Below are 23,107 nucleotides of genomic sequence, written 5' to 3'. Positions count from 1 at the left end.
TCTTGTGGTGAGGGTGGATTTCCTTCACCCGGACTCTAGCTCACACCGCTGACTCCTGCCCCTCGCACGATCTCACAGCCCTGTGCCGCTACAGATCCACAGCCTCTCCTACAAAGCAGTTCTTGTGGCAGCAGGCAACAGGGCTCAAGCACACATGCCCTTTTTATAGCAAAAGCTTTTCTATGGCTTCACGCAACAGCTTAATACAGAAAAGGAGCACAGAGGATAAGGGGATGCAGGGTACAGGCAGGTCCACACTCTACTCTACGGACCTGCAGATAACACGGAGCACTAGACTTTTCAGGAGAACATGCTTCAGCCAGCACGGTTTCCCATCCTACTAGGTTCTGCCAAAGTGCGCAAAAGCATTAATATTTTCTTCTCGCAAAGAGGCAAGTTGCCAGGAGGCAGCTGGGCAGGAGATCCCTAGAACTGTTCTTTTATCTCCAAATACCAGTCTGAGTCAGTAATGTGACCTCTCAAATTTAGTTTAGGCTCTTCCATTTGTTTCCTCTGCTCAACAGTGTGGAGAAGCTGTGGCAGAAGAGCCAGAGTGAGCTCAGAAAACAGTTTCTCTACATTTCCTTTCTGTCAACTGGTGGCACAAAAAGGATAGTCAAGTTCATGTCCTACAATCTGCAAGCAGATTGTTGTGACACTTTTAAGAGGCCTTGTGGCTTCAGCAGGGATAAGCATGATGTCTATTTTAACAGAATTTCCTTCATCTCATGCTCCCTAGGTACAGTGGGAGGAAATGATTAAAACTTGTTAGTGGTAAACTGAGGCTTCTTTCACCCTAACCAGAGCATAGGTTAACATGGCCTGATTCTATAAGCCCCTGCCTAATGGCACAAATGCTTCTTATTTACTTTCCAGTGGAGCTGATCCATGCCAAAGTCAAGCAACGAGGAACAAGACTTCTGACTAGGAAGGTGCTGGGACAGTGACCTCCTCGTGGTCCTGAGCACCACACAGAAAAGCTCCATCTGGTGACACTATAGGATACATCTCCACCAAATCAGGAGGTAAACCAACAAGTGACAAACATGGCAAAGGAACAGTCATCCCCGTTACGATTAGTTTGCCACTTTCATTTACTCGACTCTACTCCTTCCTTCGCTAACAGAACAGATGAGTTTCGAAAGCTGAAATTTCATTTACAACTAAGTTTGATTCTGTCTCTGTCAAGTGTGTCCCTTAATTAATTACTAATGCAATTACAGTAACTGCAAGCAGCAACACCAAGAGCAAGGCTGAATCAGGCCTTACACAGAGCAGTTCCTGATGTTTGGAGGCTGCTACCTACATGCTTTGCTACACATCTAGGAAGAGCTAGAGAGGAGCAACAGGAGGGATAGATGTTCTTGCTAATGAAAATAATCATTAGAGACTTGAGCCCACAGGAAGACTACATTTAGAAATCTCAGGCAGCACTGCTGCTCCTGGATTGCTGCAGAGTGCTCGCTCCGACTCACTCCCACCTGGAAGCCCACCCAGCTGATGTCACTCTCATGGCTCTCCATGCTGACAGTCTTGCTGAAGTTCAAGTAGCCCACTTAATTCAGGCTACTTCAAACAGTTTCATCCAGGATAAGAAGGTGTCTTTTCTGATTCCGGGGGCAGCTGTCTCTTAGCAGTGATAATAAAGGTGGCTGCTTTTAAAGGTGCCTTGGATTTATCACCTTGCAGTAGATACTGACCCACCACTAGAGCCCGGGAGCACAAACCTTCACCCCCCAAAAAACAATCGAAAAAATCAATGACACTATAACAACAAAGCTTCGCTTGCTGGATACCACCGTGCAGGCTGTTTGAAAGTCAAGGCACACTGAGCAACTCAAGATGGAGGTAGTCCTGTTCTGCTGTCTACAGCAATGCTCCTCAAAAACGTCAGCTATGCTCCAAACACCACCAGTACAGATAAACCTTCTCACCTGAGCAGAACTACCACCAGCCACTCCAAACCAAGAGCCCAGCTCCTACTTGTTAGTAAAATCGCAGAGAAGAGGGTGTTCTTAGCCCATGGTTTACAGAACCATAGCAGGGTGTTTCCCCACAAAAGCTACCATGTTTGAGGGAAAGCCCCAGTCCTACGTCCTCCCAGGGGCTGCCTTGCCTCAGCTTTTGACTTGACCTTCAGGCCCAAGATCCTTGAGAGAATCTTGACTAAATTTCCAAGGCTGCAATAATTCAAGCTCCTAAATGCTGAAGCTACATTGACAAACTCCTGAAAGCATCTTGAGGAGGATGGGGAGGGGTGAAATCAGACTAAAGTATTTCCTCAACTGCTCTTCTATCTTATGCCAAAGTATGCGTGTCTGCTTTCCCTGACCTATTTATGTATTTCTACTCAAAACAGCCCCATTTTAATGGCCCTGACTTGGCATGGGCAGAATGAGGAGCATGTTCTCTCCCCAGGTGCGCAGCTGGGTTTATTGTGCACCCAGGGAGATGGAGGAGAAAAAGCAGGGGGGGCAGGCAAGGAGATGCAAGTTTTTTTTCGAAGTGGCATAAAACTAGATGCTGCCAAACCTTCCTCTAGTTAAGCAATATTTTACTTTCAGGAATAGGTAGTTGAACTATGCTGAGCAATATGGGACTATCGTATTACAAGAGGTGGCAGAATTCAGTTGCTCTGAGCACATCAAGTATTTCCTTACTGCTGCAAATACTAGAAGCCGTATAACCAGAAGGGATATGAAAAGCCTTTTGCCTGTGAGACCAGAAAGAGGAAGGTGGTTGGGAGGGGTAAAAAGCCTGAAACTATCAGCTACCGCCTAGTAACTCTAAGCCATCTTAGAGCCACTGAAGCAAACCCTTATCACCCATCCAGCTGCAGATCCCTAGGAAAACTCGCAGCACAACACACACCAGGGGAACATGCCCACGTGCACAGCAAACACGCTGTAGGAACACCCACCCACTGAAGCACAACTCCTGTCCTGGAACACACTGCACAGAGGAGACTGCTGGCAAAGAGATTCCCAGTTGTGTCATTGGCAGGAGTGGGACAGAAGCACTTCCAGGACACTCTGTTTCTGCTCGAGCAAGGGACCACCCAGCCCCAACAGCCATAGGGAACATGGCTCTTGTCGTTCAGGCACCAGCAATGGACTCGGACTTCTAACAGAGGAAAAGGTCAGTAACAGCAACAAGTCCAGCTTAGCAAAATTCAGCAGACAAGCACAGTCACAATTTATTGTGCAAAAATATAATGGTTTGACTCAGGTGGTCAAGTGAGGAGTTCTGGAATCCTCAGCATAAGAAGGATATGGAGCTGTTATAACGGGTCCAGAGGAGGCTACAAAGATGATCAGAGGACTGGAGCACCTCCCATACAAGGACAGGTTAAGAGAGTGGAGGTTGTTCAGCCTGGAGAAGAGAAAGCTCCGAGGAGACCTTACGGCAACCTTCCAGTATCTGAAGGGCCTACAAGAAAGCTGGAGAGGGGCTGTTTACAAGGCTTGTGGGGACATGACAAGGGGCAATGGGTATAAACGGGAGAGGGCCAGATTTAGCCTGGACATAAGGAGGAATTTCTTAACCATGACAGTGGTGATGCCCTGGCCCAGGTTGCCCAGGGAAGCTGTGGCTGCCCCATCCCTGGAGGGGTTCCAGGCCAGGTTGGATGGGTCTTTGGCAGCCTGAGCCAGTGGGAGGTGTCCCTGCCCATGGCAGTGGGTTGGAACTGGATGATCTTTAAGGTCCCTTCCAACCCAAACTATTCTATGATTCTATGAAACCCAGGAAGCCCAGAGTGATGTTTTCTCATAGCATTGGTGAAGTTGCCACAGATACTCTGTATGCTTTTCAAATAATCACAATCATAGAATAGTTTGTGTCTTTTTGCCCAAGACAGCAATTAGGGCCGTCTGCCAAAGAAGAATTATTTTGGCCACTTGTTTGTTTTTTTTTTTTAAATTATTCAGCTCTGAAAAGCCTCCATTTCCCACTGCATCACTGGTTCCTCCATACAATCGCCATGGGTTGTTTATCAAACTACTCAACAACAGGTTCTAGAGGTAGTCTTGAAAGGCTGCTTCTATGGGATCAACGCTACATGAGTAGCATTTGCCAGCCTGGCATCTCCAGGCACAGGAGGTTTTGGCTGTTTGTTGGTAGCACCCAGGGGCTCTTTCTCCTCTCCAGCATCCTGCTGCCTCTTTGCCTCTTGCAAAAACGCGGTTAGCTCCCAAGGACAGCAAGTTACACTCCACTACTAAATAGAAACAGCGACAGCTTTGGCAAAGTCATCCTTCTGAAAGACACGCTAAAGAGGGTCATTATTAAACTGACCACATATCCTTCTGGAAAAATTCAACCTCTTCCACAACTCTGATGACATCAGGTGACACTGAAAAAAAAATTCTATTTACTCTGCATGCTGTAAGGAACCACTCAATAAAAGGATTACCGACCCTATTACGGTAAGTGGTACTATCAGAAAGGTACTATTATCACATCCTTACCACAACAAGCGCTGTGTCCCAGCGGTGCCTGCAGGATTCAGCCCTTAATTCTTAATCGTACTGAATTAATGCTTCTCTTTCTTAGACTAACAGCTCTAAATATATCTTTATATAACCTTCCATTCAGAAGCACAAAGAAATGTTAAACTGGAGCCAAGGATCATCTAAGGAGAAAATTATGAAACAGCTGCCTATGTGTGCTGCTATTCAATTAACATCTTAACATATGCCACGTTACATTGCCTGGGTCGGCTCACGTTGATAAAGAAATAAAATGGCTGTAAAAGCATTTCAATTAAATATTTAAAAACCAGAGCTGCAAAAGGTTGAAACGTTGGTTGCTGAAATGACAACTGTACACATGGCTCGGCTAATGGAGTAAAGCTTTTGCTCGCACAGGTTATTGAGAAAGGAAAGCCCTGACAAGCCGGACACCCTGGCCAGGCAGCCCTGGCACCCACAGCACAGCGCTGCCCTCCCACCCTTCGGCATGCAGGAGCCAAAAATGAAGTGGCTTCTGATGCCACCTAGGGGCTCCTCTCTCTCCCTTGGGGATCAGGCCATGCCAGGCCTTAGAAACACGGCACTCCAACCTAGCACAAACACAAACAGGCGCAAAACATTTAATACAAGACAAATTAAACCTTCCAGTATTCAAATGCAGATATATTCTTACTCCAGATAAAAGCTACAGGGACCGTAATTGCATTTTGGAAGCACAGAAGTATTGTTATCTCCCTGAAGTATAAAAATAGCCACAGAGTTGTGCCTACTGGAAATGCAGAAAAGTGTCCAACTCTCAGGTCTCGAAAAGTAAACAGAGCAAGTATTTCCCAATCTGTAAATATTGGCTTTTTCAGCTCCAAGGCAGACTCCTCAATACAAGCCAAACCTCACTTCTCAGCAAAATAAGGAAGCAACAAGCACAGCAAGGGTGAGCTGCAATCATTTCAGCTTCCCTGTAACCTAATCTACGTCCTTCCACTAGCCAAAGAGAATAAGCCAGACCGGTTTTCCCTCAGACACAAGGAGCAATGCTGCATCACAGAGCTGAAAAAAGCAGTTCAACATGCCACGACATTTTAAGTTAGCGCAGGTTTAAATTGGTCAAACACATGACTTCAACGCTTGTTACTAAAATAAATGCAATCCAAAAATTTCATATAGGATAAAAATTTAATCCCTTCACCGTTTCTGACGCTATGATGATTTCAAGAGTATTAAATAATGCCAATGACACAAACAACCGAACAAAGAAGGAAGATAAGGCTGTTAATCAAACGCCCAAGTCTCAAACGTAGACCACTGCAATGAGCTGCCAAGAAACGATTAGCCGGCAGACGTCAGAATACCTACATCTGAAATTCAGGTCTGTAAACATCTCTTTTAGCTCTCTGAAGAAATCTAGCTGTATTCAACACCAAAGGCTTGTTCCACAATTCTTAAAGTAACTGGGAAGAACTTGCAATAACCACACACTGCCAGGTGCTCAATTCCAACAAGACAGTCATTTCAGTTCCTGGGGTTTTTTTACATTTATTTAAATACAGCATTTTGCCACAAGTTACTTTAATGAACTCTTAGAGAAAAAAAAGAAAATGCTTTTACACAGCTCTCACCCTGGTTCTTTCAGCAATGCTCTGAATTAAAATCAGTGTGTATTGTTATATTCAGGCAGGAGGCACTATTCCAAGGATGGGATGCCCCCTGTACATCATCTGGGAAGATAATATGACTTCAGAGGAGCTGCATCCTATATTTATTACTATCTACATGGACCACTGCAGGGCATTGTTCTAAAATCAGTCTGCACAGATCAACCACCTAGAAAGGCTAAATACAAAAAGCACAAGGTGATCTCAACAACGCAACGTGAAAAAAGACTGCTTGAATAGGAACTTAATCTAAATTACGTCCCACTAGAAGCAGAATGAATGGATACAGTTGTCAGATAGGCAGGTTTAGAGCTAAACAGCAAATCATCCATCGCAATGGCTCATGTATTTCACAATGAAAACTTTTAGTTTTAAAACTAATTATAAAAAACAAAATCAATCTTTGGTTGCTTCTGAATTCAAGTCTACAGACAGCTAAAAGATCTGCTGTGGTATTTTCAGTCATGGTCAGCAGAAGCCTAATCACAACAATATCACTGAAGGCTAGTATTTCTACAGGGTCTGAACTGTAGATGCTATAAAGTGTGATGAGGTTTTTCTCAAGCCTTTGTCCCACGTGGCTGTAAGAAAGGATGTCCAGTGAAACTACAGGGGTGACGCCCCCCAGCAGCACTTAGAAAAACCCCAAACAACACAAAGAAAATTTAAAAAAGCAAGCAAAAAAGAAGCACGCACCCACAAAACACGGGTGCACGATATCATTTCACTTCTACACCTGTGGATCCAACCAGACGAGGAGGGAGGCAGCGTCTCGCTGTGCATCGCAGTCTGCCGCAGAGCACAGATGTGGTCCTCTGCTGCCTTTCCCTCGAGCAACGATGGCTTCAGACGGCTGCTGGCCAAGTGAAACACCACTCATGCTCAGGAGAAAACAGGAATAGGTCTACGCTCCGCTTACATTTAACACACACCCAGGAACATACAAGTCTGTGTGGGGCTGTTCTATTGTACACAGTTAAACAAAGCTCAGCCAAACCCAGTATAAAAGCTCACAGTTCTAGCAGCTCTATGCTTTCCTACCCTATACATTCCCAACACCGGTGCAGGTGCCTGGATGGCAGATTTAGGCCTGCTGATAAAAAGCATGTTTCTTCTTTCTGTCTTATTCTTTCTGTTAAAATTTCCATGATGCACAGCTATCCTAGTCACTTTCTGTTAACAAACAGGTCTGCTACTGGTTTTAACTCTTCCTTTGGTTGCCAGGAAATACCACCTGGTTCGCAGTGCTATCCAGTCCTATCCAAGCTCTTCTGTGGCTTTACGCTCGGTGAGCACCAGCCTGCAGAGACCAAACCAGGTCCTCTTGCACTGCCAAGCCCAGCACTGAGCCCCACACAACAATCAAGTCACACCAAGACAAGCCACTACTTGGACACGCCACACCGCCATCCTCCCTCCAAAACCTGCAGGGGCGACAGCTGCCGATGTCCCCTTGTCAGTCTGGGAAGGAGCCCCAGCCTTCACGCTATGCCACCATCTCAATGCCACCTGACACGGCAGGAAGCAGAGAAGCGTTTCGAGGGCTGAAGAGGAGCTGGTTAGCCCTTCACAGACGCTGCACTGGGGAGGTTCAGCTTAACCCACAGAGCTTCCCTGACACATGTTTTGTCCTTCCTCTGTGTCACAGACATCCATCTCTTCCCCCCACACACACACACTGAACAGCTCACCCATAGGCATCAGCTCATCTTTCTGGAAACAAATCCAGCTTTCACCTCCCTACCTCCTCCAAATGCTGCTTGCAATATCTTATTACCTCCACATTTGCCCTGATCGCTGGACACCTGCATTCCTCTTCATCCCCTTCCTTCTCATGGCTGCCCACCGCAGAGCTCCTCTGCACCCTTTTTTCCATTTGAGGAACCCATACCCAAGTGCTGACCTTGGTAACTCCCAGGGAATGCAATCCTTGCAACCTCTTAAGTTTCCCTGGGCTGAGTAATGCTCTGAGTATCTAAAAGCACTCTCCAAGCACCTGCCTACTTGAAGGGTCACTTTTGTGCTAGGTGGGCATGGTTTCACTGCCACAGGGAAGGCAGCTTCTTCCCCTGACCTGCTCATTGGCACATCCCATAACCCTACTCCTGTCCTTGACTTTTTCGTAGAGGTGAAAATTTAGAAGCTGAACATACACAAGACGAACATGGCACTGATGGTGACAGCCACACAACCTCTGATCTCAAAAAATTCCTCCTCTTTGTTCAGCTGCCACAGGTTCTGTCGGGCCCCCATCCTTCAGCCTTGCACCTGCACCCTGGGGCATTGCTTACTTGCCTCTGCTTACCAGCTTCGGCTCACTCCATACACAGAAACCGCCTGGTCTCTGCAAATAAAAAGCTGCAAGTTGCGTACTTTGACGGTCAGTTAACTAAATATAAAGATACTAAAGTAGTATAATCCCTTTCTCTTTCCACCCTCTGTTTCTGGGGGTAAAAAAACCAACCCCAAACCAAAACAAAAAATCCTCACGGCATCTTTTAAAACTGTTTTAATCCCATAACTAGGATCTTCAGAAGTTACACACACGCTACTCCAGTTCTCAAGCATTTAATTTGGAACATTTTGAGTTTCCCTCACCAGCAACCCCAGTGAACTTCAGTTTAGTTGCAGACTCAAGCGCTTGCCTAAACCTGCAGGCTGCACCTGCTTAAAATTCAAGCTGCACAAAATTTAATTAAGTTAAAGCCATGTTATGTTCATACCTGCATGCATCGATCTCAGTTTGCACCCACAAAGCTGGGTTTGCACACAACTGCACTCCGAGATGGCAGCTCAACTGCATTAAGCGAGCATCCCACGTGAGCGTGCACTGTGGGACCAATTGCTCCAACCCCAGGTTACGTTTATCAGCTCTCGGGCCGAGGCATCCATCAGCCCTGAACAGCTTCACAGCAGCCAGAACAGACAACTCCACTGTCAGTGCTGCATAAACTACAAGCGCAGGGCAGAGCAGCATCATTCACTCAGTCACCTTCACTCCACCCACTGCCTCCTTCAGTGCTAGGCTGCCTCTGCAGCAGTGATGAATGAACAAGAAAGTCTATCAGATTATTTCTTTCCTCTAAAATGTAATTTATGAATGGAAATTATGAATAGAAGGCATCTGACCAATACTTAATACCCCACAACTTTAAGGTTGAAAACTCTGTCTCTCCTTGGAGCAGTGGACAACATATGCAGACAACTCGCTGCAGGCAGACTGTGCTATGCCTGGCTTTACCACCCCAAAAAGCTGGAAGGACCCCAAAAACTAAGCACTTAGCCATTTTCTTCTCAAGCAACATACATGCTTAGCAAGCATGGCATTGCCCACAAGCATTCCGATATCTATTTTAAAAGTTTTCATATTCTCATGTTTTCCTTTTAAAAACATAGCAGAGGGCATGTGACCTGTCCTGACACAAAGCACTGGAGCCCCAGCCACATGGGTCACTGAGTTCAGCAACCTATTAAGATGATTTGCAGAACATCTGCATGGATTCATTATCCATAATAGGTCCATTTCAAACACGCCAGGGAACTGCAAAGTTACACCACAATTCGCTTAGTCAAACAGTCAGAATCAGAAAAGGTTGTCCTTGATTAAATCAACAAATTCCAGAAAAGCCGCATTAAACTTCTGACTTTCCAAAAACCACAGCACTAGAAAATTGTATTGAAAATGGACATAGAAAGTTACTAAAGCAATATTCACTGAGATAACCGCACGGTGGAAATCCACCTGTAGGCTGCAGCATGTGATTGGCTAATATCTTTCAGCATCTAACAATTTACTGAACTATGCTTCTATAAATGTCTCACACTAACATTACCCACAATTATTTGTCTGATGGGTCCTTCCAGAAGGAGACATAGTCTAAGAGCACTCCAGAATTGATCCGTCTGGATTTTCATTCCGGTGAACCACATCATGCGTAAACATGCCAGTGGGAGAGCAGATGTCTGCATTAAGGGAATGAAAATGTCTTTTCCTGACTATTAACACAGTTAGATTTCAATTTGCAAAGTGAACTACATGCTACTTTGCCACTCCCTTACTGAGCAGCTGAACTAATCAAGCCGAAACCACAGCTCAACTTTGTAAGTTTGATGAATTTAGGAAAGACCACCTCTCCAAGAAGAATAGGCTGCAATTAAGCTATCTCCTGATTCTAGGGGGGGGGGCTAATTTGCCAAAAAGCTACTGGTATTTAAAGCATTCAGTGGTAACGGAGAACTCTTCTGAAGTGACAAGAACCACTGTGAAGTGACAAATAACAATAACTAGGTTCTGCGCTGCAAACACTTACCCATTATAAATATTTAGACCCTGAATATCTGGAGCTATTAATTGACAACAGCCCAGTATGTGTGTCTCAATGTTCACTAAGAGCTTTCACACACTGAACCACTGCACAAGATAAATCTTGTTTTTCACGATTATAGTTTCTTGGTTTTCAATTTTATGGTATCCAACCATATCCTGGGCTGCATCAAGAGAAGCGTAACCAGCAGGGTGAGGGAGGGGATTCCGCCCCTCTACTCCTCTCTTCTGAAACCTCACCTGGAGTATTGTCTTCAGTTCTGGAATCCTCAACACAAGAAGGATATGGAGCTGTTGGAACGGTTCCAGGAGGCTACAAAGATGACCCGAGGGCTGGAACACCTCCCGTACGAGGACAGGCTGAGAGAGTTGAGGTTGTTCAGCCTGGAGAAGAGAAGGCTCCGAGGAGACCTTAGAGCGACCTACCAGTACCTGAAGGGACTACAAGAAAGCTGGGGAGGGAAGGGGCAATGGGGATAAACTGGAGAGAGGCAGATTTAGACTGGACGTAAGGAGGAATTTCTTCACCATGAGAGTGGTGAGGCCCTGGCCCAGGCTGCCCAGAGAAGCTGTGGCTGCCCCATCCCTGGAGGTGTTCCAGGCCAGGTTGGATGGGGCCTTGGGCAGCCTGAGCCAGTGGGAGGTGTCCCTGCCCATGGCAGGGGAGTTGGAACTGAATGATCTTTAAGGTCCCTTCCAATCCAAACCACTCTATGATTCCAATTAAGCTACAAGTTTCACTGACTTAATCATACAAACCGTGACGGTACACGAACCTCACATATTTAATCCCTCCAAGAGAAGTAATCTGCGAGCAAAATGCAGTCCACAGGGTATGTGCAATGAAAACTAAAGGAGGACTGCTTAAAAACTTACTGGTACTAAACAAAACAAAAAAAAAATTACCTTGTTTTTCATTTTTATTCTCAGCCTGAGAGATCAAGAGTACTAACCCTTTTTTAGCTGCTATTAACGAGGAAAGCCGACTACTGATAGTGTCCACTCAGGCACACACCTACAGGGTAATCAGACATCTAGCTTGTACTCACAAGTAATCAATAAGAGACAGTTGTCTGAATAGCTCATGGATCAGGGACTTAATTATATAGGTTATCAAATCTTCAGGGTCAGCTTTTTAGCATTTTCTGCATGATCAAATGATAATTTACAAGCTTAATTTTTAACTGAAATCTCTCTATGAACTGCATTTAGATAAGCTTTTGTCCAATGTAATTAAACACACATGCAAAACAGTGTTTCCAAATAGCAGTAAAAAGAAAAAAGTGTTTTTTCTTACATCTTCAGCACATTCATTGTTGATTACTTGGGATTTTTTTATTTGACTCAGTAAGCTATCTCTAGTCATTAAATACAATAAATAACTGATGATTTCTGTTCAAAATATCCCTTTCCATATTTTTAGAACTAGAGCTGTCAATCCCACTTCATTCACTTGTTGAATGGAAGAGGCAAATGCACTTTTCCCTCAGTTGCCAATTCATTTCTCAACTTTGTAGGAGTTAATCATTGAACTATACCACTGGAATAAAGCATAATGAAGGTAATTCTGCAGAGCACGCTCCTGGAGCCAAAACTTGGCTTAACTCTTCAGCACACTACATTTCCAGGTGTGCAGCCTGTGATTACTGCCAGTAATTTTACTGTCTTTTAAATATCAACTAATTAATTTAGCTTGCATGACCACTAATAGCAACCGTAGGCCCTAACACAGCTCATCATTTATAACGCTAACAGGCTTAATTAAAAAAAAATAAAAAAATTGAACCATAAAGAAAATAGGCAATTTTTTTATGTATCCTTAATAAAAGAAACACCACGCTTTAAGCTTGGATAAAAGGTTCCCATGGCACAATCTCCAACTCCTGCAAAATTATTTCAAAACAATTTTTGGCCTTTGCTGTAGAGAGTCCCATCTCAGCAGAAAGAGACCCAGACTCCACGCGAGGGCTGAGTGCCAGCGGGCCTCACAGGTGCCTCACCCTCAGACACCAACTTCCATATAATCAGCATAAGGATCACGGAGCCATCATTCACCTTTTCTTGTGAAAGACTGTGAGAAGCACAAAGCACCTGGATCTGAACAGTGTGGGAGATGGCAGGCATGGGCAGATGATGCTGTGTGATATCAACAAGCACATCTCCCTTGGCAGGACACCCATCCTACAAGGGTGCCTCCCACCCGTGTGGGTGCAGCAGGGACCCCAGGGGCATCTGCTGCCTGCGCGCCTGTATGCTGCCGGCACAGAGAATAGACTGGTCCTGCCAGAGGATGTCCAGCCCCAAAGCAGAAGCCTCAGTGCCAATTTCAGATTGCCTCCAACCCCAGAGAACAGCACCACCTCGCCTGGTTCTTCCCCAGGCTTAATAAGCATCCAAGGCACTCCAGCTCTTTTCTCCACCAAATTAGCAATAGAACTGGTGTATGGTTCTGGAAGAAGAAGCTGTTGCTATTTTTCAAAGCAGATTAAAATAGGACTTAAAATTCCACACACAAAAAATATTAAATCAATGTTAACTTTCAGTTTACAGGCCTGCACAGAGTTATGGCTTGTTGGTATTGAATTATCTGTCTTTTAAGTCTATATTTTAACACGGTAATGGTTCTGAAGAGGAAGAGAAAGCACGAGAGTATTTTCACTTAAGGACTACTCCAAGCATTTCCAGATGGCTTCTACATAAGGGCAAGAAGGTGATGTAGAGAAGGCAGAACAAACATGCCACCCTAGAATCCAGCACACCTTGCTCATAAGCCAATTCTTGTTTGTCCAAGGGATGCTCAAGGCAGATACTTCCAGGCAACCTCATACTAAGAAAAAGTTCCAACAGCCTGTCTGTACTGCTGACAGCTTTAAAAATAATTTAATTCACTGCTTTATGGGCAACCAAAGCAATAAACTGTAATTTCTGCTGTCCAGTGCAATCCAACTTTTTCATTGGCAGAAGCCCCAACAACCGTATAATGGCACTTTGGAATCTTTGACTAAGAAATACAGATTGCCTCCATCCTCGTGAGACCATCCATCAAATAGGAGAGCCATAAATTACAGACTTTGACATTTAACCACAGATTTCCTCTTAGGCAGAGACAAAAGATGCCTCATTCAGTAAACCAGTTCTTCCCAGGAACAAGATTTTCTTCTCACACTTGATGTACTTGACTATCGGTAGGAGATATCATCCCAGGCCAGATGCAGGGAAACCCTAAGCAAGACCGGTCACTCTGGAGGAGCACAAGTACATCCTGAGAAAGGCAACGTCCACAGTCACATCCTCTACCTCTGCAACCACCACGCGCTGCACCACGTGGTGTGTTTATACGTTATGGTTAGAAAAAGATAACGGCTCACGCAGCCTGAGCTGCAGATAAAGACGAGACCCTTCAGTGGGTGTGGTATGGAGCAGGTCCAAAAGGAGAGCCTGGCAGGTCTGCCACCCACAGAGGTCTCCCAGGGTGCAGGTCTCACCCAGAGAGATCACTCCTGTCCCTGGTCCCACCTGCAGCAACATCTCGCCTCCCCACCCTCTGACTGATGCAACATCACTGCAGCAACCACAAGCCATTCAAAACAAGCAACAGGGAAAAAATATTCGGGAAGTTTTGAATGTTTTTTTCCACTGTCTAAATGATTAAACATTCAACAACAGCAAACACTTGGCAGCTTACTGAAAGCTTGTTGATGGCACAGCAGCCGATAACGAGCATCCTACTTGATGACAGATAATCCTTTTTCCATTAAATCAAGAAAGCATTAAAATTGAGACACTGGGTAATACCATTTAGAACAAACCAAACTCTCAAAACTCCCAAAGATCTGAGAGAGCACAACAAAACACCCCACACTTTCAGATACATTTAGGTGGTTCTCCTCAGTGGGTGAAAGTACCAATTTATGCTGGCCTTCTGGTTGGGCTCTGAGTGACACAGCACAGTGTTTTCATCTACTCAGTTTACCTTTTGAATCACCTGCTGGTAACTTTTCAAACATACAGTCCAGCGTTCTACCTGGACTGCTCTGCTCTGGAGGCAAGCCGGAAAGCTACCACCTTCACAGTTTAAAATTAAGGAGTTCCTTATTTACATATGAGGCTTTGTAATATTAGATATTAGAAAGGCTTGAACCGAAAAGCCAAATTTGGATCCTGATCTGAATTTTGCAGCTCTGGCCCTTCTCCAAATACTTCTGTTTGGCAAGCAGCGCAGTGGAGTAACAAGAGAAGGCAACATACATAAGTTATGGGATTTGTATAAAAACATTAAGCTCAACCCCTGCTCTCAAAACTACACACACACACACAAACAAACAAAAAAACAAGACTAAATGTGATCACCCAGACCTCAGCAGTACTGTTGTCTCATTCAGTTACAATATTTTTTCTGATCAATTTATACGGCATACAGAAAATTTTTGGGGGGGAGTTAAGTGTTTTTTTCAGATACAGATTTGGATTTCTATTTGCCGATGGCATACAGACACATGCAAATCACACAGAACTGCCCCAAATGGTAAGCAATCCAGCTGCAAAAGCCTGCGATGCTGCGCTTATTAAGAACTCATTAGAAATGCCGCTCTGAATCACAACGTCACACCGTCTGACTTGCTTCAACCAAGGGAATTCCTGTGGTGGAAAGTAAAAATGTTTGTGAAACAAAGAATTGAACGTTTGATGCTGTAAAGTCAACAATTTAATGCACTCCTATGATTTTAAATGAACAGCAGTAAAACTTAGCCAAATCTTTGATTACCTGAATATTGTTTTTCCTCTCATATATTTCATTAGATCCCATGGTTTCAAGAAACAAAGACAAATAGAACCCATGAGCAAGAGTGAAAAATCCACTCTTTGTAAAAACAGATTTACAAAGATCTTTCTTCTGCAAAGCTATTCCGTCCAACTCAGAGCCAGGATATTCAATAAAACCTCAACATTATTCTCAAAAGGTTACTTAAAGGTCAGTATTCATTTTATTCAGGTTTATTTTCTAACCTTGTAAAAATGCCTGCAGACCAAATTGGTTTCCACACCTGCTGACCTAGAAACTCCACCACTGTGGTGGCCGTGCCCCATTTTGGAAAGGTGCTTCTCCTCCCACGCCGATCTGGCACCGACTGCTGCGTGCCACTGACCTGCCCAAAGGCTTTCCCAGTAGCAGAAGGATGCATTTCAGCACAGAAATGCATTTTAAGGAAATGCTTTTTAAGCCACATCGGTGAGAAGGAATTTTTCCAGGGGAGTGTCCCCACAAAAGATGGGTTTCCTCCATGCAAGAAAGCGTAGTAAACGGCAAAACCTTGTTCAAGGGAATGGAAGTTCTCCAAAACAACCCATGGAGGGGCTGGGGCAGCCATCCTCCAGGAAAAGGAGTTGAAAAAGTGACAAATGGTGTAGGATTTATTTCGCCAGTTTGAGAGATCTACGCCACAGATGGTTACGCCCTGGCATGCGGTTGGAAATTTGTTTACAGTCAAAGAGAAACAGGCACATAAAGTAATCAGATGGATTGTGTTAGGGAAATGCTTTCCCCAGGAGACGGCCTGCACCTCAGAAGCGCATTTATTCTCCCCAACAGCTACAAGGGAGCTACGTTGACCAACTTGTACACAAAACAATTTCCACTTTCTGTTCCTATCCATCTGGGGAAGCAGAGTGTGAAGGCGAATGACTAAATGCTGCTAAACCCTTTGCCCGAGGAAGGCTGACCTCCCTTGAAATCACTCTAAGATACGGTTCGTGGCTCAATTTTTTTCCTATGTATTTGACTGCTCGTATGCATCAGGAAACACAACCAGGACAGGCAAGTCTCATCATCACATATTAACAATGGAACCACAAAGCCAGGGAAAACTGTGTTAGTGACAAGAAAATTCTGAGTTTTTACACAGCATCTCTTAGCTGAGCTGCTCAAGGTACTTTTTTAAAGGTGGCAAACACACTTACTTCTGACAGTACACAGACTAAGGGAAAAGCACGCAGCCTGTACACCTGTCAGTGATGATCATTATTACCTCTCCCTCACAATAGTAATCTTTTATCGAAGAATTCTAAGCTTTGTTTCCCACCTCCAACAAGGAAGTAACCAAGACAAAGGAGGGAATGGTGGCTGGTGCATTTTGGGCTGTGGGCAACGAATAACCAAAGAGTCTGTGATCAGTTACAAGAAATTTTAAGTTTTTGACTCAAATCTGACAGAATATTTGGCTAAATATAGAGGGTTGGTGTTTTCTTACCCATTTTCTTAATTATTTCCTGCCTGCCTCTCCCGAGCTACAGAAAATTGAAAAAGAGTAAATGCAGATGGATTGATCTACAGATCAAACCAACCTGACTCAAAGAAATTTGTGGTTTTAAAAAAAAATAAGTTATTAAAGTATGTTATAAGAATTTCAACTGCAGAAAAAAACTATGAAAAAGATGTTTGTGCCTGCACTTGTGCAGACCCTGAAACACACACCCCTTGAGCTTCCCTGTTCATTGCCTAGTATTTTATTAAAAGTATCAAGACTGTCCATCATTTTTCTGCTGACCGAACCATACAAATAAGCAGCAATTTCTATTATGAAAAATCTCAATGGCATTTCCCAAATTGCGGAACATTTGCTCTGCCAACAGCTAAGTGACGATCCACACTTGCTGACAATGCCTAATGAGGAGTGATGGATGCAATTACAGGAGGGAGCAGGAATCATTTAAATCATAAGAATGAACAGAGCCTACCAGAGATTAGAAAATATTGGCATTAAATTCAGCTAATCTGGTTTCCTAGTGCAATACCAAGAGCCCAAAACTAACAAGGGCATTCCTACTCTCCCTTCAAGAAGAGAAAGATTATATGCCTTAGGACATATAATTTTGGCATCGTGCGGCCTAGCTCATCTGGTTTTCCAATGCAACTTCTAGCTAGAAGAGTAATCCAAGGACAAAAATAATGGATCTGAAACCCACACCCACGTCCAGCTGAAATGCTGCAAAAGCAACGGTCTGTGTTGGCCACTCCATGCTGCCCAGTCCTCAGCTCGGTTTACAGACAGTATATTGGGGAGGAGAAGGAGAGAAATTAATCTCTTGAGTAGAATTACTATATTCAAAATCCTAACAAGATGCTTTTAAGACAAAAAGAGCCGAGATGCTGGCAAGGTGAAAGAGGCTGGGACCAACCTGTGCAGGCAGATGCAAGCACCAGATTAGTATTTACAACAGTAAACAAGTACTCATAGAAGAATCATCACCAGTTATCTGCAACAGTGAACAAGGACACAAACCCATCCATCCCTTCAAGGTTCACAGCTACAGGCTGGACTTTAGATTAATACAGCGAGCAGAGGGATTAAATTGCCTAAAACTGAGGGTCATTTACTTTCATGCCCGCAAGAGCAGACCCTCAGCCTACACCTTCCTCCTCTGGTCATCTCTGCATCTCAAACTTGTGCCACAGTCCTACATCCATACATCATTGGCTATCTTCAGCTATAAGATATTCTTTGGCAACTGAATGCAATATTGAGTGGACTCTGTGTTCTCTACCATATGTTTGGGTGCAGAATCATTTCATACAAACAGCACACGTCTGGTAAGATGGTACCCTCACCCAAAGAAAATAACTGAAACCCTATGAGTCTATACGCTCAGACAGCTGACTAGGGAGGCTTTCCCGCCTCAGGCTCGAATGTCTGGACAAAAAGCTATTAATAAATATGAAAGCTTTAATGAATCTAAAAGGAAATAAAAACAGGCAGATTAAGGCCCACTGTCCAGCAAAGACCAGGGCAGTTTACAAACTCGCCCAACCTGACACTAATCAGCCACGCTGCGCTCCCAAAGACGTGTTCTCCCCGTCTAGACTGCTAATCTGTCAATGGGAAAAGACATTTAATATTATTTCTGTCTGTTTCATCGACGCTATAAGAACACATCCAACTGCCTCAGCCACTCACATGCACAACACAAAACAACAGGCATCACCGTGCTGTATGTGCTCAAGTGGGGCAGATAGGAAAAGATACCGTTAGACAGTGATGAACTTTTAATTACTGTCACAAAAGAGCTGTTAAATACCTGTATTTGATGATGAAATGCAAATAAATACTTCCTGATTTGTTTTTAAGCACAGCTAAGTAACTTTGTATCTTCTGCTCAGTCTAAACTAAGGGGCACTTCATATGGAAAAAAGAACAAAAAACCCCACCCAAAAAACAAGACTGGACTCCCAGCAAGCACATTTTTAAGTCTTCAGTACACACCGTTGACTGTTACTGCAATTTTAACCAGCAGGACCTAACCTATTGTTTCATTTTAAGGGACTTCACATGTTCACAATTACTTGAGCTACTTCTGTCGAACTACATTTTAATTTACTAAACAGAACGAATTAAGTGTGAGTTGAGATAATGAATAACTCATTGTCCTGCTCGAAGCCTACATCACACACACTATCTATATTTGTCTGTACAGTGGAATGACAAGCATAGACTTGTTTGTGATTCTCAAGTCCAGTATTTCAGTAGCTGCTATATTTTGCTGTACTACTATTTCAAGTCATGATACGATCTGAAGACTGAAAACCTTTCTTTTAAAGAAAATAAAACTGAAAAATCAAACACAACCAACTAAAGTCATCCATCTACTATGCACAAACACACGTAGGAGAAAAGAGGCAGGGGGAACAACACAGGAGTACTAACCTAGATGTGCTAAACCCTCTGGGAGGCGAAGGAGGAATTGAACACAGACACACAGAGTAGGGGAAGAAGGGAGGAAGAGGAGGAAAGGCAGAAAAGAGGAAGCTCTCTTCTGCACATTCCACCTCGCTGTGTTAACAGCAGAGCTCTGCCATTTTCACAAGCAGCATTCCTCAATCTCTCCCATGTTTATTCATCACAGGCACCCACTGCACACAACGGCAGATCCCAGACTGCAACTACCCAAGCAGACTTTCCACTGTTTACTCCAAGCGCAGCGTGCACGACTTCCCTGGCAATGCTCCTCGCCCTCTCTGCTCAAAATCAACCACCGCATCCGCGTGAGGATGCAAATGAACATTAAACCCCAGCCTCAACTGAAGGCTGCTCGATGGCAATACAGAAACACAGTATTTCTAGGAGTCTCAGACAAAAGGTTCGAAGATATAGTAAGAAAACCTTTCCTTTGATAAACAACCTTATCTTCAAACACTGCATTTCAACAGTATAACCTGCAGGGAATGGATACCACCCAAAAGCAGCAGGGAAGTCCCAGTCCCAGGTAACCTGGGAGGAACGCTCGGGAGGCGAGGAAGGTCTGTCAAATACCAGGAGACAGGGCTGTGAGGTGCTGGCAAAACCTCTGCTGGTCATGGGCACTTGGCACCAGGTGAGGCAAAACGCCGCATTCCTTTGTCCCAAAGGTGGGCTAGGGCTATTCCTTGGGTTTACCTGAATCAAATAAGCAGCTTTCACTTAAAAGGCTGACATAGGTGTTCTTTTTCCTTGAAAAGAAAACCCATCATAAAAGCAGAGGTTTTACTTAGTAGCCATTTTGTCTTCAACTTGGACATGATACCTAATCCGATGCAATGTAAACATGCTCTCTGAGGCTCATTTCCAAACAGCACATTCATGAAAAAAGAAGAAAACACAAAAAGGCCATCACTAAATACCATAATAAATAAGGAGGGCATGAAGGTTTCATGATCTAAGCGGACAGGAAATTCTGCAGTTTGTATTCCTTCCCTAGGTCACATTGCAGAGAAAACCAAAACAAAAGCAAGCGTGGATTAAGGACAATGAATTATTATTTACTATTTAAATAAAAAGAAAAAACAAAACGCCAACAACCAAATAACAAATGTCATTTCAGTATGCCGTAAAATACAGGAATTTGAAGGTGAAATTATATTTAGACACTCCTTCATTTTCCAGCTACATCAATTAAACCCATGAAATCTAACTATAGTACGCAGTAACGTGCAAGCTGGATCAGTATGTTTTTATTAGGATGAGCGCATGTGCATAAATATAGATACGGTGGGTGTATATAAAGGAAAATATTATATAGCACTAACCTATATGTACAACTCTCAACTTTCACAACGCTCTATCAGTCACCTCAGCCAAAATCAGCTTTTACAAACATAAATATAATATAAGTATTGCAGGCGACAGCCTCCTGCAGGTATTTTTTTAGAAAAATGGAGGACTTTACGTGCAGGGTGAACTAAACTTGATTTTTCTATTTTCTCCCAAATAACTATTCTGAAATAAAACATTGTTTTGCTACGAATTTAGGGTTTACTAAAACCAACCCTCCGCTTCCCGCGCAGGAACTGGGAGCCATCACGGCGAGCCCCGGCGGGCGCTCCGCAGGGCAGGGGCCGCACGGAGCCCGCAAGGACGCCCCGCCTCGCGCCGCACCTGCCCGCGGCCACGAGACACCGGGGGGGGGGGGGCGGCTCCGCGGGGAGCAGCAACGGGGGGGGGGCCGTGCGCAGAGACTCCGCGCGGAGTGGATGGGGGTCGGGGGGGGGACGGAAGGCGAGGATTGGGGGGGCTCGGGGGGGAAGCAGCGGCGGGGATGGAGCGGGGGGATGGGACAGGATGGGGAGATAGGATGGGACGGAATGGGATGGGGACGGGGGGGATGGGATGGAGGACATAGGAGGGGACGGGGGATAGCATGGGCTAGAATGAGACGGAGGGATGATAGGATGGGCTGGGGGGGACGGGATGGGATGGGGATGGGGGGGATGGGATGGGGATGGAGGGGACTGGGTGGGAGGGGATAGGAGGGGACTGGGTGGGGGGGGATAGGAGGGGACTGGGTGGGGGGGGATAGGAGGGGACGGGGTGGGGGGGGATAGGAGGGGACGGGGTGGGGGGGGATAGGAGGGGACGGGGTGAGGGGGGATAGGAGGGGACGGGGGGGGGGGGATAGGAGGGGACGGGGGTGATAGGATGCGATGGGGGGTGATAGGATGCGATGGGGGGTATGGGACGGAGGAGGATGGGATAGGATGAGGGGGCGAGATAGGATGTGAAGGATAGTATGGGATGGGGGAGTGGGAAAGGATGGGATGGGAAGAATAGAACGGGACGGGGAGCCAGGATCGGGTGGGGGGAGATGGGAGGGGGGCAGCGACTCCGCGGGGAGGGGGTCTGGGGGCCGCAGCGCCCCGAGCCCGTGGCACAAAGGCCGCCCCCCCTGCCCCGTCGTCCCCCCGTCCCTTACCAGATGGAGCTGCGGATCTTGTGCTGCAGCGCGCTGGCCTCGCCGCCCGGCAGCCCCGGCACCAGGGCCGGCAGCGCCCCCGCGGGGGTGGCCGCGCTCCGCCGCGGCGCCGGCCCCTCGGCCTGCCGCTCCTCGGCCATGGGCACGCGCTAGGCCTGTGGCTGCTCCCTCGGGCGAGGGGACATGCCTCACGCCGCAGGACGGCGAGCCCGGGCCGCCGCACGGCGCATGGCGCGGCCCCCCCGCCTCCACAACGCTCCCCGCCTGCGGCCGCCCCGCGCCCAGCACAGTGCGCAGGCGCGGGAGGGGCCGGGGGGAGGGGCTGCGGGAGGGAGGGGCTGCGGGGGGGGCAGGCAGGGATGGGGGGAGTTGCAGCCGGGGATGGGGGGCAGACAGGGTTGGGGGGAGCTGCAGCCGGGGATGGGGGGCAGACAGGGATGGGGGGAGCTGCAGCCGGGGATGGGGGCAGACAGGGTTTGGGGGGAGCTGCAGCCGGGGATGGGGGGCAGACAGGGATGGGGGGAGCTGCAGCCGGGGATGGGGGCAGACAGGGATGGGGGGGGCGCGTCTGCTACTGGGAGGGTGGCAGGCGGGATGGGGGGGCAGACAGGGATGAGGGGGCAGCAAGTGATGTGGAGGGCAGCTGGAGATAGGTATGGGGATTGGCGGGTCGGTAGCGAGGAATGGGGGGCAGCAGGGGAGGGGGGGTTACAGCCGAGGTTGGGGGGGTACAGCAGGGTCAGGGGGAGCAGATGGGGATGGGGGGGGCAGCCTGTGATGGGGGGTTGGAGATGGAGAGGGGGGCAGCCGGGGATGGGTGGGGGCTACACCCTGGGATGGGGGGCAGCCGGGGATGGGGGTACAGCCGGGGATGGGGGCCCCGGGCCCTGCGGGGCTGTGTCCCGCTCACCCCGTGCGCGGGGATGGACCGTGGAACCGGGCAGGCCCTGGGCTGAAAGGCACCTTGGAGCTCACAGAGCTCAACCGCCCCGTCCGCCACCGACCCGCGTCCCGAAGCATCTCCCTCCCCATCTACTAAACCCCTCCAGGGACGGGGACTCCACCCCCTCCCCGGGCAGCTCTTCCAGTGCTTGAGAACCATTTCGGTGAAGAAGATTTTCCCTAATGTCCGGTCTGAGCCTCCCCTGGGGCAGCCTGAGGCCGCTCCCTCTCCACAACCTCCTTTCAGGTAGTTGCAGAGAGCAAAAGGTCTCCCCTCAGCATCCTCTTCTCCAGGCTAAACACCCCCAGCTCTCTCAGCCGCTCCTCGTCAGACTTGTTCTCCAGCCCCTCACCAGCTTCCTTCCCTTCTCTGGATGCGCTCCAGGACCTCAACATCTTTCTTGTAGTGAGAGGCCCAGAACTGAACACAGGATCCTTGCGCGGAGCCTTTCTGGCAGTGGTCTACAAGGATAAAGGAATGATTTCCTATGCTGATC

The 23,107-nt window shown here is 46.5% G+C and overlaps 1 protein-coding gene across 1 annotated transcript in view; it reads right to left on the bottom strand.

The window, feature by feature from the left end:
• The window catches only part of RFX7 (regulatory factor X7), a 54,230-nt gene extending 32,282 nt beyond the window's left edge, over positions 1 to 21,948 (bottom strand). Inside the window, exon 1 of the mRNA XM_054077739.1 lies at positions 21,669 to 21,948. Within this exon, the coding sequence (XP_053933714.1) occupies positions 21,669 to 21,808 (140 nt within the window). The 5' untranslated portion in view covers positions 21,809 to 21,948. The remainder of the gene's footprint in view (positions 1 to 21,668) is intronic.
• Positions 21,949 to 23,107: the final 1,159 nt, after the last annotated feature.

This window comes from Cuculus canorus, chromosome 12 (genome assembly GCF_017976375.1).
Source record: "Cuculus canorus isolate bCucCan1 chromosome 12, bCucCan1.pri, whole genome shotgun sequence".
In the NCBI taxonomy this organism is placed as follows: Eukaryota; Metazoa; Chordata; class Aves; order Cuculiformes; family Cuculidae; genus Cuculus; species Cuculus canorus.
The sequence above is the reverse complement of the archived record's forward strand: the minus strand, read 5'-3'. Positions and strand labels throughout refer to the sequence as shown.